We start from the raw sequence: 15,698 nt of genomic DNA, 5'->3' as shown, positions 1-15,698 counted from the left end.
CAGTATGCTGGCTTCATATCAAAACAAGAAGAGAAAGGTAAGTAGAAAGCAAGGTTAGTGTTGAGAATGTGATATGAAGCTGATCTAAGCCATTATGGTGTGTCCACCTTTGCAGCCCAAAGATACCAAAGCTAAAAAGAGTTGATTCCATCTCTATAAGCAAATGCAAGCTTTGCCTCATCTCTGTTTCTTAAGATTTATGAAATATTGCAAAATAACCTACTCTTTTTTTCTTTCTCTCCTACTTGTAAGTATATCTTGTTTTTTTGTATTTTTAGATTATGTACTTTTATTTTGTAATTTGCCTAGAAACCAATTGTTAGTGCAGAATAGAAGTGTAATAAATAAATAAATATCCAGAATCCTAGGGTGGCTGAAGTATTGTGACTCAACACGAATAGTGCACCTTGAAAGTGGCGGCAGCTTTAAAGGTTGTATGAGATCAATCCTCTTCTTTTTTAATCTGCTTTGGCTCTTAGCTGAAACCAAGTCCTTTGCATAGGCAGAGGAATGGGGTAGGCTATAGGGGCTGTGACCTCACTAATTTTTCAACCAATAAAGCATCAAAAACTAGATGACTATGGGATGGAGCTTGAGATTAATTGGTTTGGCCTCTCCAACCAAAAGGATTTTCTGCAGCTCATGGGGTTTGTTTGTTTTTTTAAGCTTTATACAAAGGCATATCACAACATGTAACAAAACTCTTGGTAGACTATTTGATCATTGGTTATTATGGTTCTCAACCCATTTGGCAGCTTTTACTTGTTATGGACCTGCTTTATGGAATGTTCTACCCCAAGAATTGAAGAAAATTAATGATTATTGACAGGAGAAGGAAACTAAGGGCTCCTTTTACGAAGCCGCGGTGGCAGTTTAATGCACGTAATAGCTCGCGCTAAACTGCTGGATGCGCTAGCTGCTACTGCCTCCTCTTGAGCAGGCGGTAGTTTTTCGGCTGGCGCAGGGGTTAGCGTGTGATTAAAAGTCGCTAACGCGGCTTCGTAAAAGGAGCCTAAAAGTCTGGCTATTTAATCAACATTTTGGATTCTAGGGCAAGGCCTATTTTTTAGGAGTTATTTTGATTAGTTGTTGCAGCAGTTTTCCAGTCTCTGGTCTTTTTAATGTCATTATTCTATATAGGGTTTTTTGTACTATTTTATGATACATTGTATTGTTCATTTGGATTTCAGAAGTAGCTCATTCAGGCAGTGGTGTAATAAGGAGGTGGCACAGACCACTCCGGGCACCTTTTTGGTGGGGGTGCTGGCACCTCTCCTCCTCTCCGTCCCACTGTGTATCTCTTGAAACGTTCCCTAGCGCGATCAGCATCTTCCACCTCCTGTTCACACCGGTCTTAGCTCCATTCTGACATCATTTCCTGGTTGCAATGATGTTTGGCTGCCTCCCTGCCTCGCTATGCCACTGCCAGTTTTTCCAGAGGGTCTGAAACATGCTCTTTCTAATAGAGTTAGTTTGAGAAAATAGTTTCAGAATATTATATTTTTGTAAAATCTGGTTAAAAAGACCCAGTTTTTGACATTTTTTGAAAAAACACAAACTTTAAATTGAAATTATAAAGTAACGAGATTAGCTTATAAATGGAAATCATATATTTGAGAACAAAGTCATGTCACAAAATAACAGCCAAATTTTACGAGGATAGCTTCATTATTTATTTTTTTAAATTTCTTTATTCATTTTAAAGCCATAAGTAAGTGCAAAATAAAATACAATCATATAATTCTATAAAAGCACTTAAATACAATAACAATTATAATCTATGACAAAAAGATTATCACCCCCTCCCCTAATTATATCTAAGAACTACACTCTAATTGAGAATTGAAAAAATACATTCCAACCCACCCAGGCCGCTCAGTGGTATAAATTAATATCTGGATTTTTGAATAAGAAACCAAAAACTGGTCTTCGTGATATTTGGAGCATTGAGATAAAGCATCAGATTACTGCGTCTCAATGGCCACGAATTTGGACTTGGAGGATGAGATGTACAGTGTCTGCATCTATGAGACAAACTAGTTTTTTTATGTTACATAGAGCAGTTTGGACCCCAGTTCGGTTACAGGAATTAGATAGTTCCAAATCTAATAGGTGCTGGCACTGTCATCTCGAATCTGGGACATTAGATCATTTATTATTTTATTGTCCCTTGATACTTCAATTTTGGAGATCCATTTGGGATCAGGTAAACAAAGTAATGGAAAATCCAGTGGCACTAACATACGACACTGTGCTATTTGGCATTATGATGAGAGCTAAAAGCCAAATATCATCCCACAATAATAATAAACTTCTATTTATTATGACAGGGAGTTGCCATACAGCTTATTCTAAGGAAATGGAAAAACTGGGATAGACTGAACTATTCCTTTTGGTGGGAGTCTCTCTGCCATGTTTTTAAGATGGAACATAATATGGCCATATATCAGGGACATTATAAGATGTTTCTGAAGATTTGGGAGTCATTGACAAAATTTTGCAAAGAGTGGATTGGTGATTATGCCCTTTGGTCATACACGTCCAGGGTGGGTGGGTGGGAAGGCGGGTTGGAATGTATTTTTAAATTTCTCCATCTGAGTGTAGTATTTGGATATAATTATGGGGGAGGGGTGATATATCTTTTTGGCATAGATTATAATTGTATTTAAGTGCTTTTATAGAGTTATATGATTGTATTATATTGTGCACTTACTTATGGCTTTAAAATGAATAAAGAAATAAAAAAAATTAAAATCCGCATTAGTTCCATTGAATAGATTGTAAAAAGTTGTATAAGATTGCCAAGTTTCATTTGTTTTGCTTCAATGGTCAAGGAAATATTTTGACTTAAAAGTTGCCAAATTGTGCAGAGATACTGTACGTGGTTGTGGTATAGTATCAAACAAAGAACTATATCTCCACAAGTATTCGACTGACAGATCTTAAACTTTACCAGAGTTTGTTTGGGTCATGTAAGATTCAGCATACAAAGTTTCAGCAAAATCTGTGATGGTGAAGTGAGGGCACTTTTCTAAAATTAGATCACTTGACACGGAATGACCCTTTGGTGAGGCAGCTGTACAGCTCGGCACCGCCATTTAGGTGCCTTGAGGATGCATGGTAGGTAGTGGCCTATACTGTCATGGCACTTGGGCACTCAGGTTCCATTATTACTGTCTTGAAAAGCCAAAACACATTAACGGTTGAGAATGTAAATTTGAGAAAAGTCCAAAAAACTGACTTCTTTGAATAAATCCCCTTGATGTAATTCTTGACCAGTACTGTGTTCTGAAATAACGTATCTCCCATTTATCAAGAGATATTGTGTTTTGGATTTTTGCTACAGGCTCGAGTTATTGTATTTTGGCATTTCAGGGTAGATTAATGTAACCTGCTATCAGCATACCTAATCTTTACGTGCCTGCAGCATAGAACTGTTGTGACTGTAAACACCAAAGTGCCGCAGAGATGTGTGTAACTTACAGTATTCTTTTCTTTTTTTGCTTACAGTATTCTTTAAGTTATGGGTGTACCTGGGAGCCCCACCCATATCCTTTGGCGTTTATGCGCTGTGAACTAAATTCTATAAAAGGCGCTCAAATTTGGGTGCCAAAGCGAATGAGAGCTAAATATTACTTCGACTTCTCTTTGGTAATTCTTATTACCCAACATTTATCACCTTAAGATCTCGACAACTCTTTGGTACTTCTTAAGTAAATATTATGACATCGCTTATGCTATTCCTGAAAACTTTTAATGTAATTCTTGATAACTTTGATGTAATCCGCCTTGAACCGCAAGGCATTGGTGGAATAGAAATCACTAATGCATTTAGCGGCAGGATCAGGGCCCAATCTGGGGTGCAAGGATTTACTGGTATAAATCCTTTATTCCCAGTCCCTTATTCTATAACAATGCATGCAAATTCTAGGAATGCCCCTGACCTGCCCATACCCCTCCCATGGCTGCATCCCCTTTTTGGAGACACATATAAAATTTACACACACATCTTTATTGAATACCGACTACAAAGATGTGTGTGTAAATTTGAATTAGTACCAATTAACATAAATAATCAGCACTCAATTATTGGCGCTAATTGGCTTGTTCAATTAAATTGTGCACGCAAATTGGAAATGTGCCCATATTTGCAAGTGCAGTTTTCAACACCTTCTATAGAATTAGGGGTATGTAAGGGCCCTTTTTACAAAGCTGTAATAGTAATTCTCACACAGCAAATGCACCAACACCCATAGGAACTGAATGGTCTTCGGTGCATTTGCTGCGGGTGAGTTGCTACCGTGGTTTTGTAAAAGGGGATCTTTATAGAAAAACATGTAGGTGACCTCCTGGCACATTTCATGTGCAAGTATACACTTTCATACATAAGTGTTAGCACTCTATACAGCTAGATCAGTGGTCTCAAACTCAAACCCTTTGCAGGGCCACATTTTGGATTTGTAGGTACTTGGAGGGCCGCAGAAAAAATAGTTAAAGTCTTCTTAAAGAAATGACAATTGTGGGTTGGGAGAGGGTGGGGGCAGTTCCAGTCTGTTTTTGAGTCTTTATGGTCTATGCGAAGAACATTGCATGAGGTGAAACTCTGTATAAACTAAAAAACAAAAACAAACTAAAACTAAACCTTAAGTTTGTATACCGCATCATCTCCACAGAAGTAGAGCTCGGCACGATTTACAGGAATTGATATAGAAAGGAACTCCAAAGAAAAGTAGAAGAACTTGGTAAAGAGAAGTTTAGAGAGACTTAGTATATCGAAGAGGGAGAGGTCGTTACATTTTAGAGAAAAGCCATGTTTTTAAATGTTTTCGGAAGAGTTGGAGGGAGGTCAGACTCCAAAGCGGGATAGTAAAGCTGTTCCAGAGTTCGGTGATCTTGAAGAAGAGGGATGTCCCTAATTTTCCTGTATAGTTTATAAATCTTTCCTTTTGGCTAAGTCTTAATAATTGTCATTTATAGCTAAAGAGACATATGATCAAGAAACTGTTTTATTTTACTTTTGTGATTAGGATAAAAATACCGAGGGCCTCAAAATAATGCCTGGTAGGCTGCATGTGGTCCCCAGGCCGCAGGTTTGAGACCACTGAGCTAGATGTACAAGGGGTACATAAATGTGAGCACCTTAGTTATAGAATTGTGTTTTGGGTTTTTTTAATCTGCATACTGCTGCCAGTGACAGGGATGACTGTTTATATTTGCTTTGTCAAATCACCTAAAATCTCCTAAACATAACGGACCTCAATTTTAAATAGCTTTATACTTCTGAATTATATAGGTTATTGTAATAAAAATCACAAATGCACAAATCAGTCACATACTTATGTTATTTATTTAAAAGTGACTTTTATTCCACACATGCAGAGTACATACATATTTATGCAATGATGTCAAATAGTAAAATAAATCCAGAAAGCTAAAAAGTGTTTTTAGAAGCACCCATTTTATTCATAAAACCATAGTTTTAAATATTCATGTAATTTTTTCCATAGTTTTAATCACTTCAATGTCTTGTACCTCAATTTGTGCAATACCCTGCAAAGTTAACCACTGTAGTTAATCTAATAAGAAGCCCAGTATCATCTTTTTCTTGAATAGAAAAATTAAAAAGTCTACATATACTTGAGACTATTTCCCCCTCCCCTAATGTACAGTACTCCTATGATTTATGGTATTTATGTATCTTTGTAACCCTTTAACTTATATACAGAAAAAAGTATACTAATAAAAAGGCCCTTGGTATTTCCACAAAAATAGGTCATGCCAAAATTCGAAAGGTAATAATAGCTCATGCAAAATTTGACTAAACCAGAAAAACACAAAGAAGGTTACAAAAATTTGCCACTGACCATCACAGAGTCATCTCAACAGTGATCTCACCTTACAGCTCACACTGTGGAATCTCTCTCCCCATCAAACATTCTCACCAGCCTAAGAATCCACCAGAGGGCTCATTTCAATGTCGAAGAGACCATTTGCATGTCATTGTCGGAGACTGCTAGAAAGCTCGCTAAGGACAGAGATAATCCGTTTTGATAATCTGCCGCTAAAATGCATGCAGGCTAAACCATCGGAAAACAGTTTAGCGACAGCGCTAAAAGTTTTGAGAACCTGGGCCTAGGTGTTTAAAGTAGGCAACTCACAGCAGAAGCAGATAACTACAAAAGCAGCAAAACTGCGTCTGTTTATTTTCAACATGCAAAGTACAGTCTTGTGCATCTGCCGTCTTGAAATCTCTTTTCGGCGTGTGGCAGATAAAACTAAGTAGGTTTGAGCTATCAGCTATCAATAAATATTTCAAAATGCTTTACAGTGTAAAGAAAATAAGAAATTTAGCAAAATTGGAACAAACCAGTATAAAAACAGATACAGATAACATTTTATTTCAAGGCGACATGCTGTAATGTAAAGATTATTTTTTTTAAAATTGTTTCATAAAAATTCTTCAACAATACAACTGCTTAAACATGTTCAAGTCTCTTGGCTACCACATGCAAAAAAATCATTGTTTAGTTAAAAATCACTGAAACGTGCTATGTTTTCAAATTACTTTAAATAATTAGCAGTGTTTTTGTGCTACAACATGTAGAAGTGTGCTTAGAAGTTTACGGTGCTAGTGTCCTGGAAGACTCAAAATCTGACAGACATTTTGGTTTGATCCCTTTGCCATTGTAATAATCCACCACTTGGTTGGGAACTTCTGCCAAAACACTTTTTGCTAGTGCAGCTGGGGATGCCTACAAGGAACAACAGGAAAAAAACAAATAAATATATATATTAGACTACTTGATTCTGGCAGTAGATCCTGCTGTATATGTTTGCTGTCTTCAGGACAAATACGCAAGCATACACAGTTGAATGTGCTTCTGTATTACCTTGGGTTCAGTTACCATACCTTACTTGGGGGCCCTTTTACTAATAGTATGCAACCTAGGTTAACCAACCCGAATGGTATAGATAATCAAAATCACAGTCTCTATATTTGTGCTCCACTCATCTAGAAAAGTGCAATGTTCTATAATCACTTTTCTGCAGGAAAAGGCCTCAGAAATGGAGCCTACGCACAGTCCTGATGTCATAGACTGAGTTGGTCAGCGTAGTTTTAATGCTCCTTGCTCCAGTCATTGGCCAAAAACCTGTTTACTAGTATTTTACTTTTATCATTTTTAATTTTAACTTGTTTTTAACAATTTTGGAATTCAATTTAATTATTATAAATTTACTTTCTTCTTCATAACTTTTCTTCGAATTCCTTAACTATTTATCATTTTTTTACTAAATTTTTATGCACTAACCCATTAGACTGAAAAGAGTAACTACTAAATTACTTATCTTGAAGCAGTGCTTGTTCTTAAGAAAGGTCCTTTTACTAAACCACAATATGGCCCAGATTCAATAAATGGCGCCTGAAGTTAGGCAACTAGATCAGGTTGATCTATTTATCTAACTTCCCCCCCCCCCTTTTACTAAACTGCAATAGCAATTATTAACGTAGAGTGCCTATGAGTGTCAGGAGCAGCGCAGAGCATTCAGTGTGGCTATCGCAGTTTAGTAAAAGGGGGAGGTTAATTTTTTTTAAATTGGCTTAAATTGGCTCTGTTAATTGAAAGCACCATTAAAAATCAATTTAAAAAAATTAGTTAGTAGGCACCTAATTCGGTTAGTGCCTACCAGCAAGTTGATGTAGTTAAGAGGCAGATTCGGGACTTATATTGGATGTAGGTTGACTTAGATGCACTCATTTAGGCCAAGAGAACCCTGGCCTAAATGGGAGTGTGCCTTTGATTTCAACGCCTACTGGTACCTAAGATTGCTTAGGTGCCACTAAGCATGATTTTATAAATGACACCTAGCGGATGATTGACAGTTTCGCCCAATGGCACCTAGCAGTTAGGCATTATTTATAGAATCATGGCCTAAGTGGTAATGCATGCTCAACAATGTGGAAAAAAAACTCACCTTAAAATGTGTGAAAGCATTTTGCGGAAATTTGTCTGTCAGATCATGCTAATCAAGTGCTATTTAATTCTATTTTTTAAAAAAACTCTTTCAGGAAGGGGCAAGTCATGGGCAGGGAATGGTTGTGGAAGTGCTATCCATATCAAATTTCTTCATTAAAAAAGAGGGCACATGGCCCTGTCCCATTCTGCCCCCAGTCAGGCCACGTTCTTCCCCCAGCCATGCCCCCACACAAACCTCATTTCTTCTCCAGGCCGCATCTGAAGGGCCTCTGAGCATGCATTGATGTGACGCCATGATGTCACACGCATGTGACATCATCGCATCCATGCATACTCAGAGACCATCCAGATGCAGCCTTGAGCTTGGGGCCTTCCAAAACCCGGACAAACTACTGGGTTGTGGAAATCCATCCAGGCACCCGGAAAGTCCTCTAAAAAGAGTAAGTTTTAAGTTCATTAGGATTTTATATACCGCCTATCAAGGTTATCTAAAGGGTTTTTACAATCAGGTACTCAAGCATTTTCCCCTATCTGTCCCGGTGAGCTCACAATCTATCTAAAGTACCTGGGGCTATGGAGGACTGCGTGACTTGCCCAGGGTCACAGGGGGCAGCGCAGGGTTTGAACCCACAACCCCAGGGTGCTGAGGTTGTAGCTCCAACCACCGCGCCACACACTCCTCCTGGTAACCCTAGCTATCCATACAACTGTCCATACATAAATGTGGAAAGCCCTGAGCGACACCACGCTTGTTCTGCAGGTGTAGGTCTGTAAAATGGACGCTGTGGCTGAGACATACATGTGCACTCCTGTGCATTCTTTTGTAAAATAATGGGGACCTTGCGGCCCCACTTTTCACAGAGTACCCCCTATGCAATGTGGTTTCATGTTAATAATTGACAGTAACTTTAGACCAGGGGTGTCCAACCTGCGGCCCTGTGAAGTATTTTGTGTGGCCCCAATCGAGGACGATGCAGTGTTTTCCTCTGCTGCCCCCGGGTGTTTACCATCTTGCCGGCTCCCTCCTCTGTCTTGCTGTAGCGTTTGCACGGCCCCAGAAACATTTTTTTCCAGCCAATGCGGCCCAGGGAAGCCAAAAGGTTGGACACCCCTGCTTTAGACATACAGACCTGGATTCTATATATTGCTTCTTAAGGTGCACATGCAAATCGGTAAGCACAGCTGATTTGTGTACACAACATTCACATTAGTACAAGCAACTGGACAATGCAAACTTAATGTAGGAGCACTTAGCACCTCCTAAATAGGAGGAAGTATGTTCCAACAATACATTTTTGCAAGTCCCACGTGCTAATGGCAAAATAAGCATAAAGCCTGCAAAAAACAAACTGGAAAAATCCATAATATACTGCTGCAGTAAATCTGGGCTTAGCATGGAGGAATGTCCCACATTACAATGCACTAAACCCAGATTTTGCCATGGCTTCCCATAGTTATAGGGCCTCCTAGAGATTTTTGTAAATAAAGAGCATGATAATCTGGGACTGGAGCTCTGTTATCTTACATTTAAAAAGCAAGTGACAGTCCTAATCTTCCTCCTTTAATATTTTCGGACTTGCCTCTATTTCCATTCTTTATTTGTACAAGCTGTGCTTTTAATGAAACCTGTTGCTTCAGAGTATAACGGAGCTCACAGTCCTATCTCTGCTCTAACACCATTTGCAGTTGAGGTATCCGAGTAATGTTTTCACACTGTTGGCAATGGCAGGAGGAAATGCTGAGGTTTAGCAGCTAGTGGTCCTGTTATTGTAGATTGGCAGACCAGCACGAGGAGGAGAGTGAATTAGAGAATGACATAGGAACTCATTTTCCTATCCCGGTGAGTTCTTTTCCTGTTCCTGCCCCATCCCTGCAAGCTCTGTCCTCATCTGCACAAGCCTCAAACACTTTAAAATCATAAGTGTTTGAGGTTTGTGCAGTTAAGGCTGAGCTTACAGGAATGGGACAGGGACAACAACAAAACTTGCAGGAACAGGGAAATTGAGGTTCTGCGGGGACGGGGAAAAATTTGTCCCTGTGTCATTCTCTAGAGTGAATGACCTGCCTGCTGGCTCTTTATCAAAGGCCTAGATTCACTAAACAATCTGGATCGTTGTTGGGTGATTCTTGGCCAAGTTTAGCCGAGTGACCGATTCACTACAGATTCTACTTGCAAATGATCTGATCGAACGCACGCCCTATAGCAATCCCACCGATTGCTGTAAGAGCGATTAAAACACATGCGCTGAGTATCCTTGTTGTTTTTGATGCAATTTACGCATTCGTTAGCTCTTTGTCCTTATTACTTAGTTAGTGGTGTTTATTCCTGCACGTCATGGGCGGCAAAGCACAAGTGAGCTTTCATATATGCAGATGACATTACAATTATCATCCCCATAACCTCACTGACACGTGAAACTGAATTATTCACCTCATCCGTTCTCACTAAGGTAGAGCAATGGACCACACAATTCAGACTAAAATTGAATCCTGAAAAAACCAAGCTCTTCCCGGCAAGCCCTAACCACAAGCTGACGAAGATCTCCTTGAAACTAAACGGGCTTATTTACTCAATCAACCCTACCATCGAAGTCCTTGGAGTCATCCTGGACCGATGCCTGACCTTTGAAGACCATACCAATGCTCAGGTCAAAAAATGCTTTACCACCCTCTGGAAACTCCGTACCATCAAACACTATTTCGACTTCCTCTCCTTTCGCTTGCTAGTCCAGTCTCTAATCCTAAGCACCCTGGATTACTGCAATATCATTTACCTGGGATCCTTTATGAAGATCACTAAGCGCCTGAGACTCATCCAGAATACTGCCGTCCGTCTCATCTATGGCCTAAAAAAGTCAGATCATATAAGCCCGTTCTACAGAAAACTTCACTGGTTGCTATTTTTCCCTGAAGCCCTCGGGTCAAGTCCCTTATGAATATTTGGTGACAATTAGCACCATTAGGTGTTAACTGCCAATTATCGGCACCGATTGGCTTGTTAAACAAGTTGCACACCAATTTGTACGTACAACTTAGGTGATATCATATATAAAATTTGGGCCTAGGCTTATACTCTAAAGTCATCTATTGAGAACAAAGTATACATGGATGGATTTGGGGCATTTTTCTACTTTTTTCCTATGTAAAACAACCTCAACCTTACCAAATTCTTACTTTAGGAGTTATTCTGGACCAGCATTTTACAATGAAAGCTCAGATAGATGCTGTAGTATGTAAATGCCATTTCACCTTATGGAAATTACGAACAATTAGATCTTATTTTGAATTTACTGCTTTCAGACTATTGGTTCAATCGTTATTACTAAGTCTTCTCGATTACTGTAATATTATCTGACAGTCACTAAGAAAGAATTAGCAAGACTTATACTAATACAGCGGTCAGAATGATTTATGACCCGAGGAAATATGATCATGTCACAACCTTTTACTGTGAATTGCATTGGTTGCCTATGGAAGCTCGGGTGTTGGTGCGTCCGCATCTGGAGTACTGCGTCCAATATTGGTCGCCGTACCTTAAGAAGGACATGGCGTTACTCGAGAGGGTTCAGAGGAGAGTGACTCATCTGATAAAGGGGATGGAAAACCTTTCATACGCAGAGAGATTGGAGAAACTAGGTCTCTTTTTCCCTGGAGAAGAAGAGACTTAGAAGGGATATGATAGAGACTTATAAGATCATGAAGGGCATAGAGAGAGTAGAGAGGGACAGATTCTTCAAACTTTCGAATAATAAAAGAACAAGAGGGCATTCAGAAAAGTTGAAAGGGGACAGATTCAAAACGAATGCTAGGAAGTTCTTCTTTACCCAACGTGTGGTGGACACCTGGAATGCGCTTCCAGAGAGCGTAATAGGGCAGAGTACGGTACTTGGGTTCAAGAAAGGATTGGACAATTTTCTGCTGGAAAAGGGGATAGAGGGGTATAGATAGAGGATTACTGCACAGGTCCTGGACCTGTTGGGCCACCGCGTGAGCGGACTGCTGGGCACGATGGACCTCAGGTCTGACCCAGCAGAGGCATTGCTTATGTTCTTATGGGTGTTGTTTAAGTTAGGCTGTTTCTCTTATAAGGCTGTTTATGGTATGGCTCCTTTTTATCTGGTCAACAGATTTTCTTTGTCTTCATACAGACACAGTAGAAAAACTCATCCTTTGTTTAATTTTCCATCGTTCCAGAGTTGTAGGAGTAAGAAATTTCTTAATCATACTTTGGCATCTCAGGCAGCTCTTCATGACAAAGAATTTCAAACATTACTGCTCACAACCCGTTCTTACAGACATTTTAGAAGACAATTGAAGACCTATTTTTTCAAAGTACTTGACTAACTAACCATCTTATTTTATGTAATATGCTTACTTTTATAATCTTTTGTAAACCGCGTTGAACTTCTAGTTACGTGGTTAATAAGCGGAGACAAGGGTCATCTTCAAATTTGCCCCCCTCAGCTTCAAAACCCTAACAGGCTCATCCCCAATCTACATGTCACACCGCTTTGTATTCCCAAGCTCCACTCGCACACGCAATGCCTATCTCTTTGCCTTCCCCTCCTTAAAGGGCTGCATCTACAAGAGATTCCTTGATAGAACACTGTCATTCCAAGCAGGCAAATGGAATAAATGCCTAACCACCCTCATCTCAAACACTCCCTCCTACCAATCCTTTAGGAAATCAATTAAAACCTATCTCTTTGATAAATTTCTCTGACTCTTTCCGACCTTGTTGTTCCTCATAAATACTTATTGCATCCCTGACACCAATGTAATTCGAAACTACTCTCTGTAACATCGCTGTCTATACACAGTCTCTTCCTCTGTAAACCGCTCTGAACTGTTTGTGGTACTTGCGATATACAAAAATAAGGTTATTATTATTAAAAGAAAGGGGGAGGGGTGGCTGTAGTTTACTTTTGCTGGCCCTATGAGTTGGACATTTTTAAAAAGGAATGATTTGTGACCGACAGTGAATTATTTTGTGTAGCCAGATTATCGAACAGAACATGCTTTAAACCCGCGGGTTAAAACCACGGGCTCACACTGCGCTTACAGAATATATAAAAAAGGAATTCTTACTCATATGTTAAGATATTTTACAGTTTTATTTTTAATTTTGATGGTTGTTTTATATGGGGTTGTAACCTCGATACTGATATTTCAGGGTAGAAAAGTCAGCAAGGATAGTAAGCGACTGGTCCTCAGCAGTCGCTTCTTTTCGGATTGGCAAACCCAATCGGTGTTTCTTCTTCTGCTTAGTGAATTGATGGCTTCCTACTTTTGCATGTCATTTCCCCTCATTTGCATGGGTGGATCGGATCGGAGATTGATCGGGAAGCTGTTTAGTGAATCGGGTCGGGGAATGATTGCAAAACCAGTAAAAATGGTTTGGCGATCGTCGGTACAGGATTGGAAGGTTTAGTGAATCTAGCCCATAGTGTTCTTTCAAATTAGACCTACAAATGCACATAACCCATTCTCCTCTTCCTGCCAGCTAACAGAATTAGTGATGGTGTTAACAAGGAAATTGCTTTGGAAGGCATCCCTAGGAGATGGGGCTGGGGTTGGGAGCTTCTGCTGAAGGGGTAGGCCTGGAGGATGTTTTGGGTGGGAAGATTCTGCCTCAGATGACTTGGGAGGGAGAGCTGGGGAAAAGATTGGGGAGAGGTGCCATTTTTGCATGTTAACCCCTCCTCCCTTTCTATCAGCCACAAGGAGAAATGGTAGAAATAGAGGGCTATGGAAAAGCTTATTGCAATTATCTCTGGTGAGAACAATTTCTTCTTTACACAGCTACAATGCCTCAGGTAAATAAGTTGGAGCCCAAGATTGGCTCCAGTTTTCAACCGGAGGGACTCTCAGAGCAATGGGTATCATCATCATTAGTATATGGGGTGATACCAAAAGCCTTATCTTTTCAAGATGAGGCTTTATTTGCTAGAGAATCCCAAGTAGAACTTCAGGAAGTTACCTTGAAAGATTTATGGCAAATTAATATTAGAAGGATGGGTTATTAAAGTCAGTGGTGTCACAGAATGTTAAATTTTCACAGGAAGTGATTGATAAGTTTGTAAACGATGATTCAAATTTGAAGATTATGGAAAAATCTATTAGAACAACAGAGTCTCATGTGGTTACATTGCAAGCAGTTTCCTCAACAGCTGTTAAGGATTCTCATATCAGTCATATGAAATTTAAGAAAATGGAAAATTTACAGAGGGCAAAAAATTTACGTCTAGTTAATTTCCCCAAAACTCATTTATTGTCCCCAGAAATATTGATCAAGAAATATTTTCAAGAAGTTTTGGGGACGGCTGATGTAGAAAATTTACCTCTAACAAATCTATATTATATTCCTCAGAGGAAAAAAGTTCCTGCAGAATTGGGTGTAGATCAGTTAGAACAAATTGATTTCGACTTAACTGGTTTCCTAGAAGATTCACAAGATATAATTCAAACTAGATCTACACTTTTAATAACGTGTACAAGAGAGATAGATAAATCCTTAATAATGAAAGCTTATTTTCAAAATAAGCAAACAAAATTTTTTGGAGATAATGTACTGGTTTTTCCTGATGTGGCCCAAGCAACACAATTGAGAAGTAAATAATTTTTAGCTTTGAAATCAAAGGTGTTAGCTTTAGGAGCTACATTTTATTTGAAGTTTCCTTATAAATGCTTGATCAAATTTAAAGAAAATGACTATGTTTATTGGGACTCTATTCAGTTAGAACAATTTTTACAAAAAAATGAAGCTAGTTTTTCAGCCACCACGTGATTTAATATTTGGTGTTTTGAAGTATAAAAGCACCATAAAGTTTTATCTTTGTGATCTTGATTATATTGAATGTTTCTGTTTGTTAATATCTGGATGTTCTCTCTCAATTATGTGGACTCGAGGAATTAGTGATATAACTTTTGTAGTTTATAATTATTTCTTCATCTTTGTTTGTAAATTTCCTTCCCTTATTATTATTTGTATAAATGATAATGTTTAAAATATGATAAATAAAGAAAAAAATAAATAAAATAAGTTGGCCATGACTGCCTATTTGTGTGACTTCTATTAGGTTTATAGACTATTCAGTTTTTCACAGTTTTAAATTTGCTCTTTTTAACTCTTATTTTAAGAGTGCGAAGTTATAAAATTTGCAGACAACACACAACTCTCCAATAGGGTTAGAACTGTTGAGGAATGTAAAGAACTACAAAGGGACCTGAACAAACTGAGTGAATGGGCAAATAATGGCAAATGAGCTTCAATGTAGAGAAATGCAAAGTCTTGCACATAGGGAAAGGAAACCCGATGTACAACTACACGATGGGAGGGATGGTATTGGGGGTAAGCAACCTAGAAAAGGACTTGGGGGTTTTGGTGGGCAAAACAATGAATCCGGAGGCACAATGCGCAGCGGCCTCAAAGAAGGCGAACAAAATGTTGGGCATTATCAAAAAGGGAATTATTACCAGAACCAAAGAGGTTATCCTGCCGCTATATCGGGCGATGGTGTGCCCGTATCTGGAATACTGTGTTCAGTACTGGTCGCCATACCTTAAGAAGGATATGGCGATAGTCGAGAGGGTCCAGAGAAGAGCAACAAGAATGATAAAGGGCATGGAAAATCTTTCATATGCTGAAAGGCTGGAGAAGCTGGGGCTCTTTTCTCTGGAAAAGCGGAGACTTAGAGACGACATGATAGAGACTTACAAGAT

The 15,698-nt window shown here is 39.0% G+C and overlaps 1 protein-coding gene across 6 annotated transcripts in view; it reads right to left on the bottom strand.

Annotated features, from left to right (window-relative positions):
- Positions 1–5,354: 5,354 nt before the first annotated feature.
- Positions 5,355–15,698, bottom strand: part of CPNE4 (copine 4) — an 879,187-nt gene continuing 868,843 nt past the window's right edge. For 4 of the 6 annotated variants that reach the window (XM_033929997.1, XM_033929998.1, XM_033929996.1 and 1 more), the window contains one exon: positions 6,621–6,752. In XM_033929997.1, the coding sequence (XP_033785888.1) occupies positions 6,621–6,752 (132 nt within the window). Of the gene's footprint in view, positions 6,753–15,698 lie in introns of all 6 variants that reach the window. The other 2 variants (XM_033930001.1, XM_033930000.1) reach the window with 1 other exon arrangement.

The sequence above is a fragment of the Geotrypetes seraphini genome, chromosome 2, assembly GCF_902459505.1.
Source record: "Geotrypetes seraphini chromosome 2, aGeoSer1.1, whole genome shotgun sequence".
Lineage (NCBI taxonomy): Eukaryota > Metazoa > Chordata > Amphibia > Gymnophiona > Dermophiidae > Geotrypetes > Geotrypetes seraphini.
The sequence above is the reverse complement of the archived record's forward strand: the minus strand, read 5'-3'. Positions and strand labels throughout refer to the sequence as shown.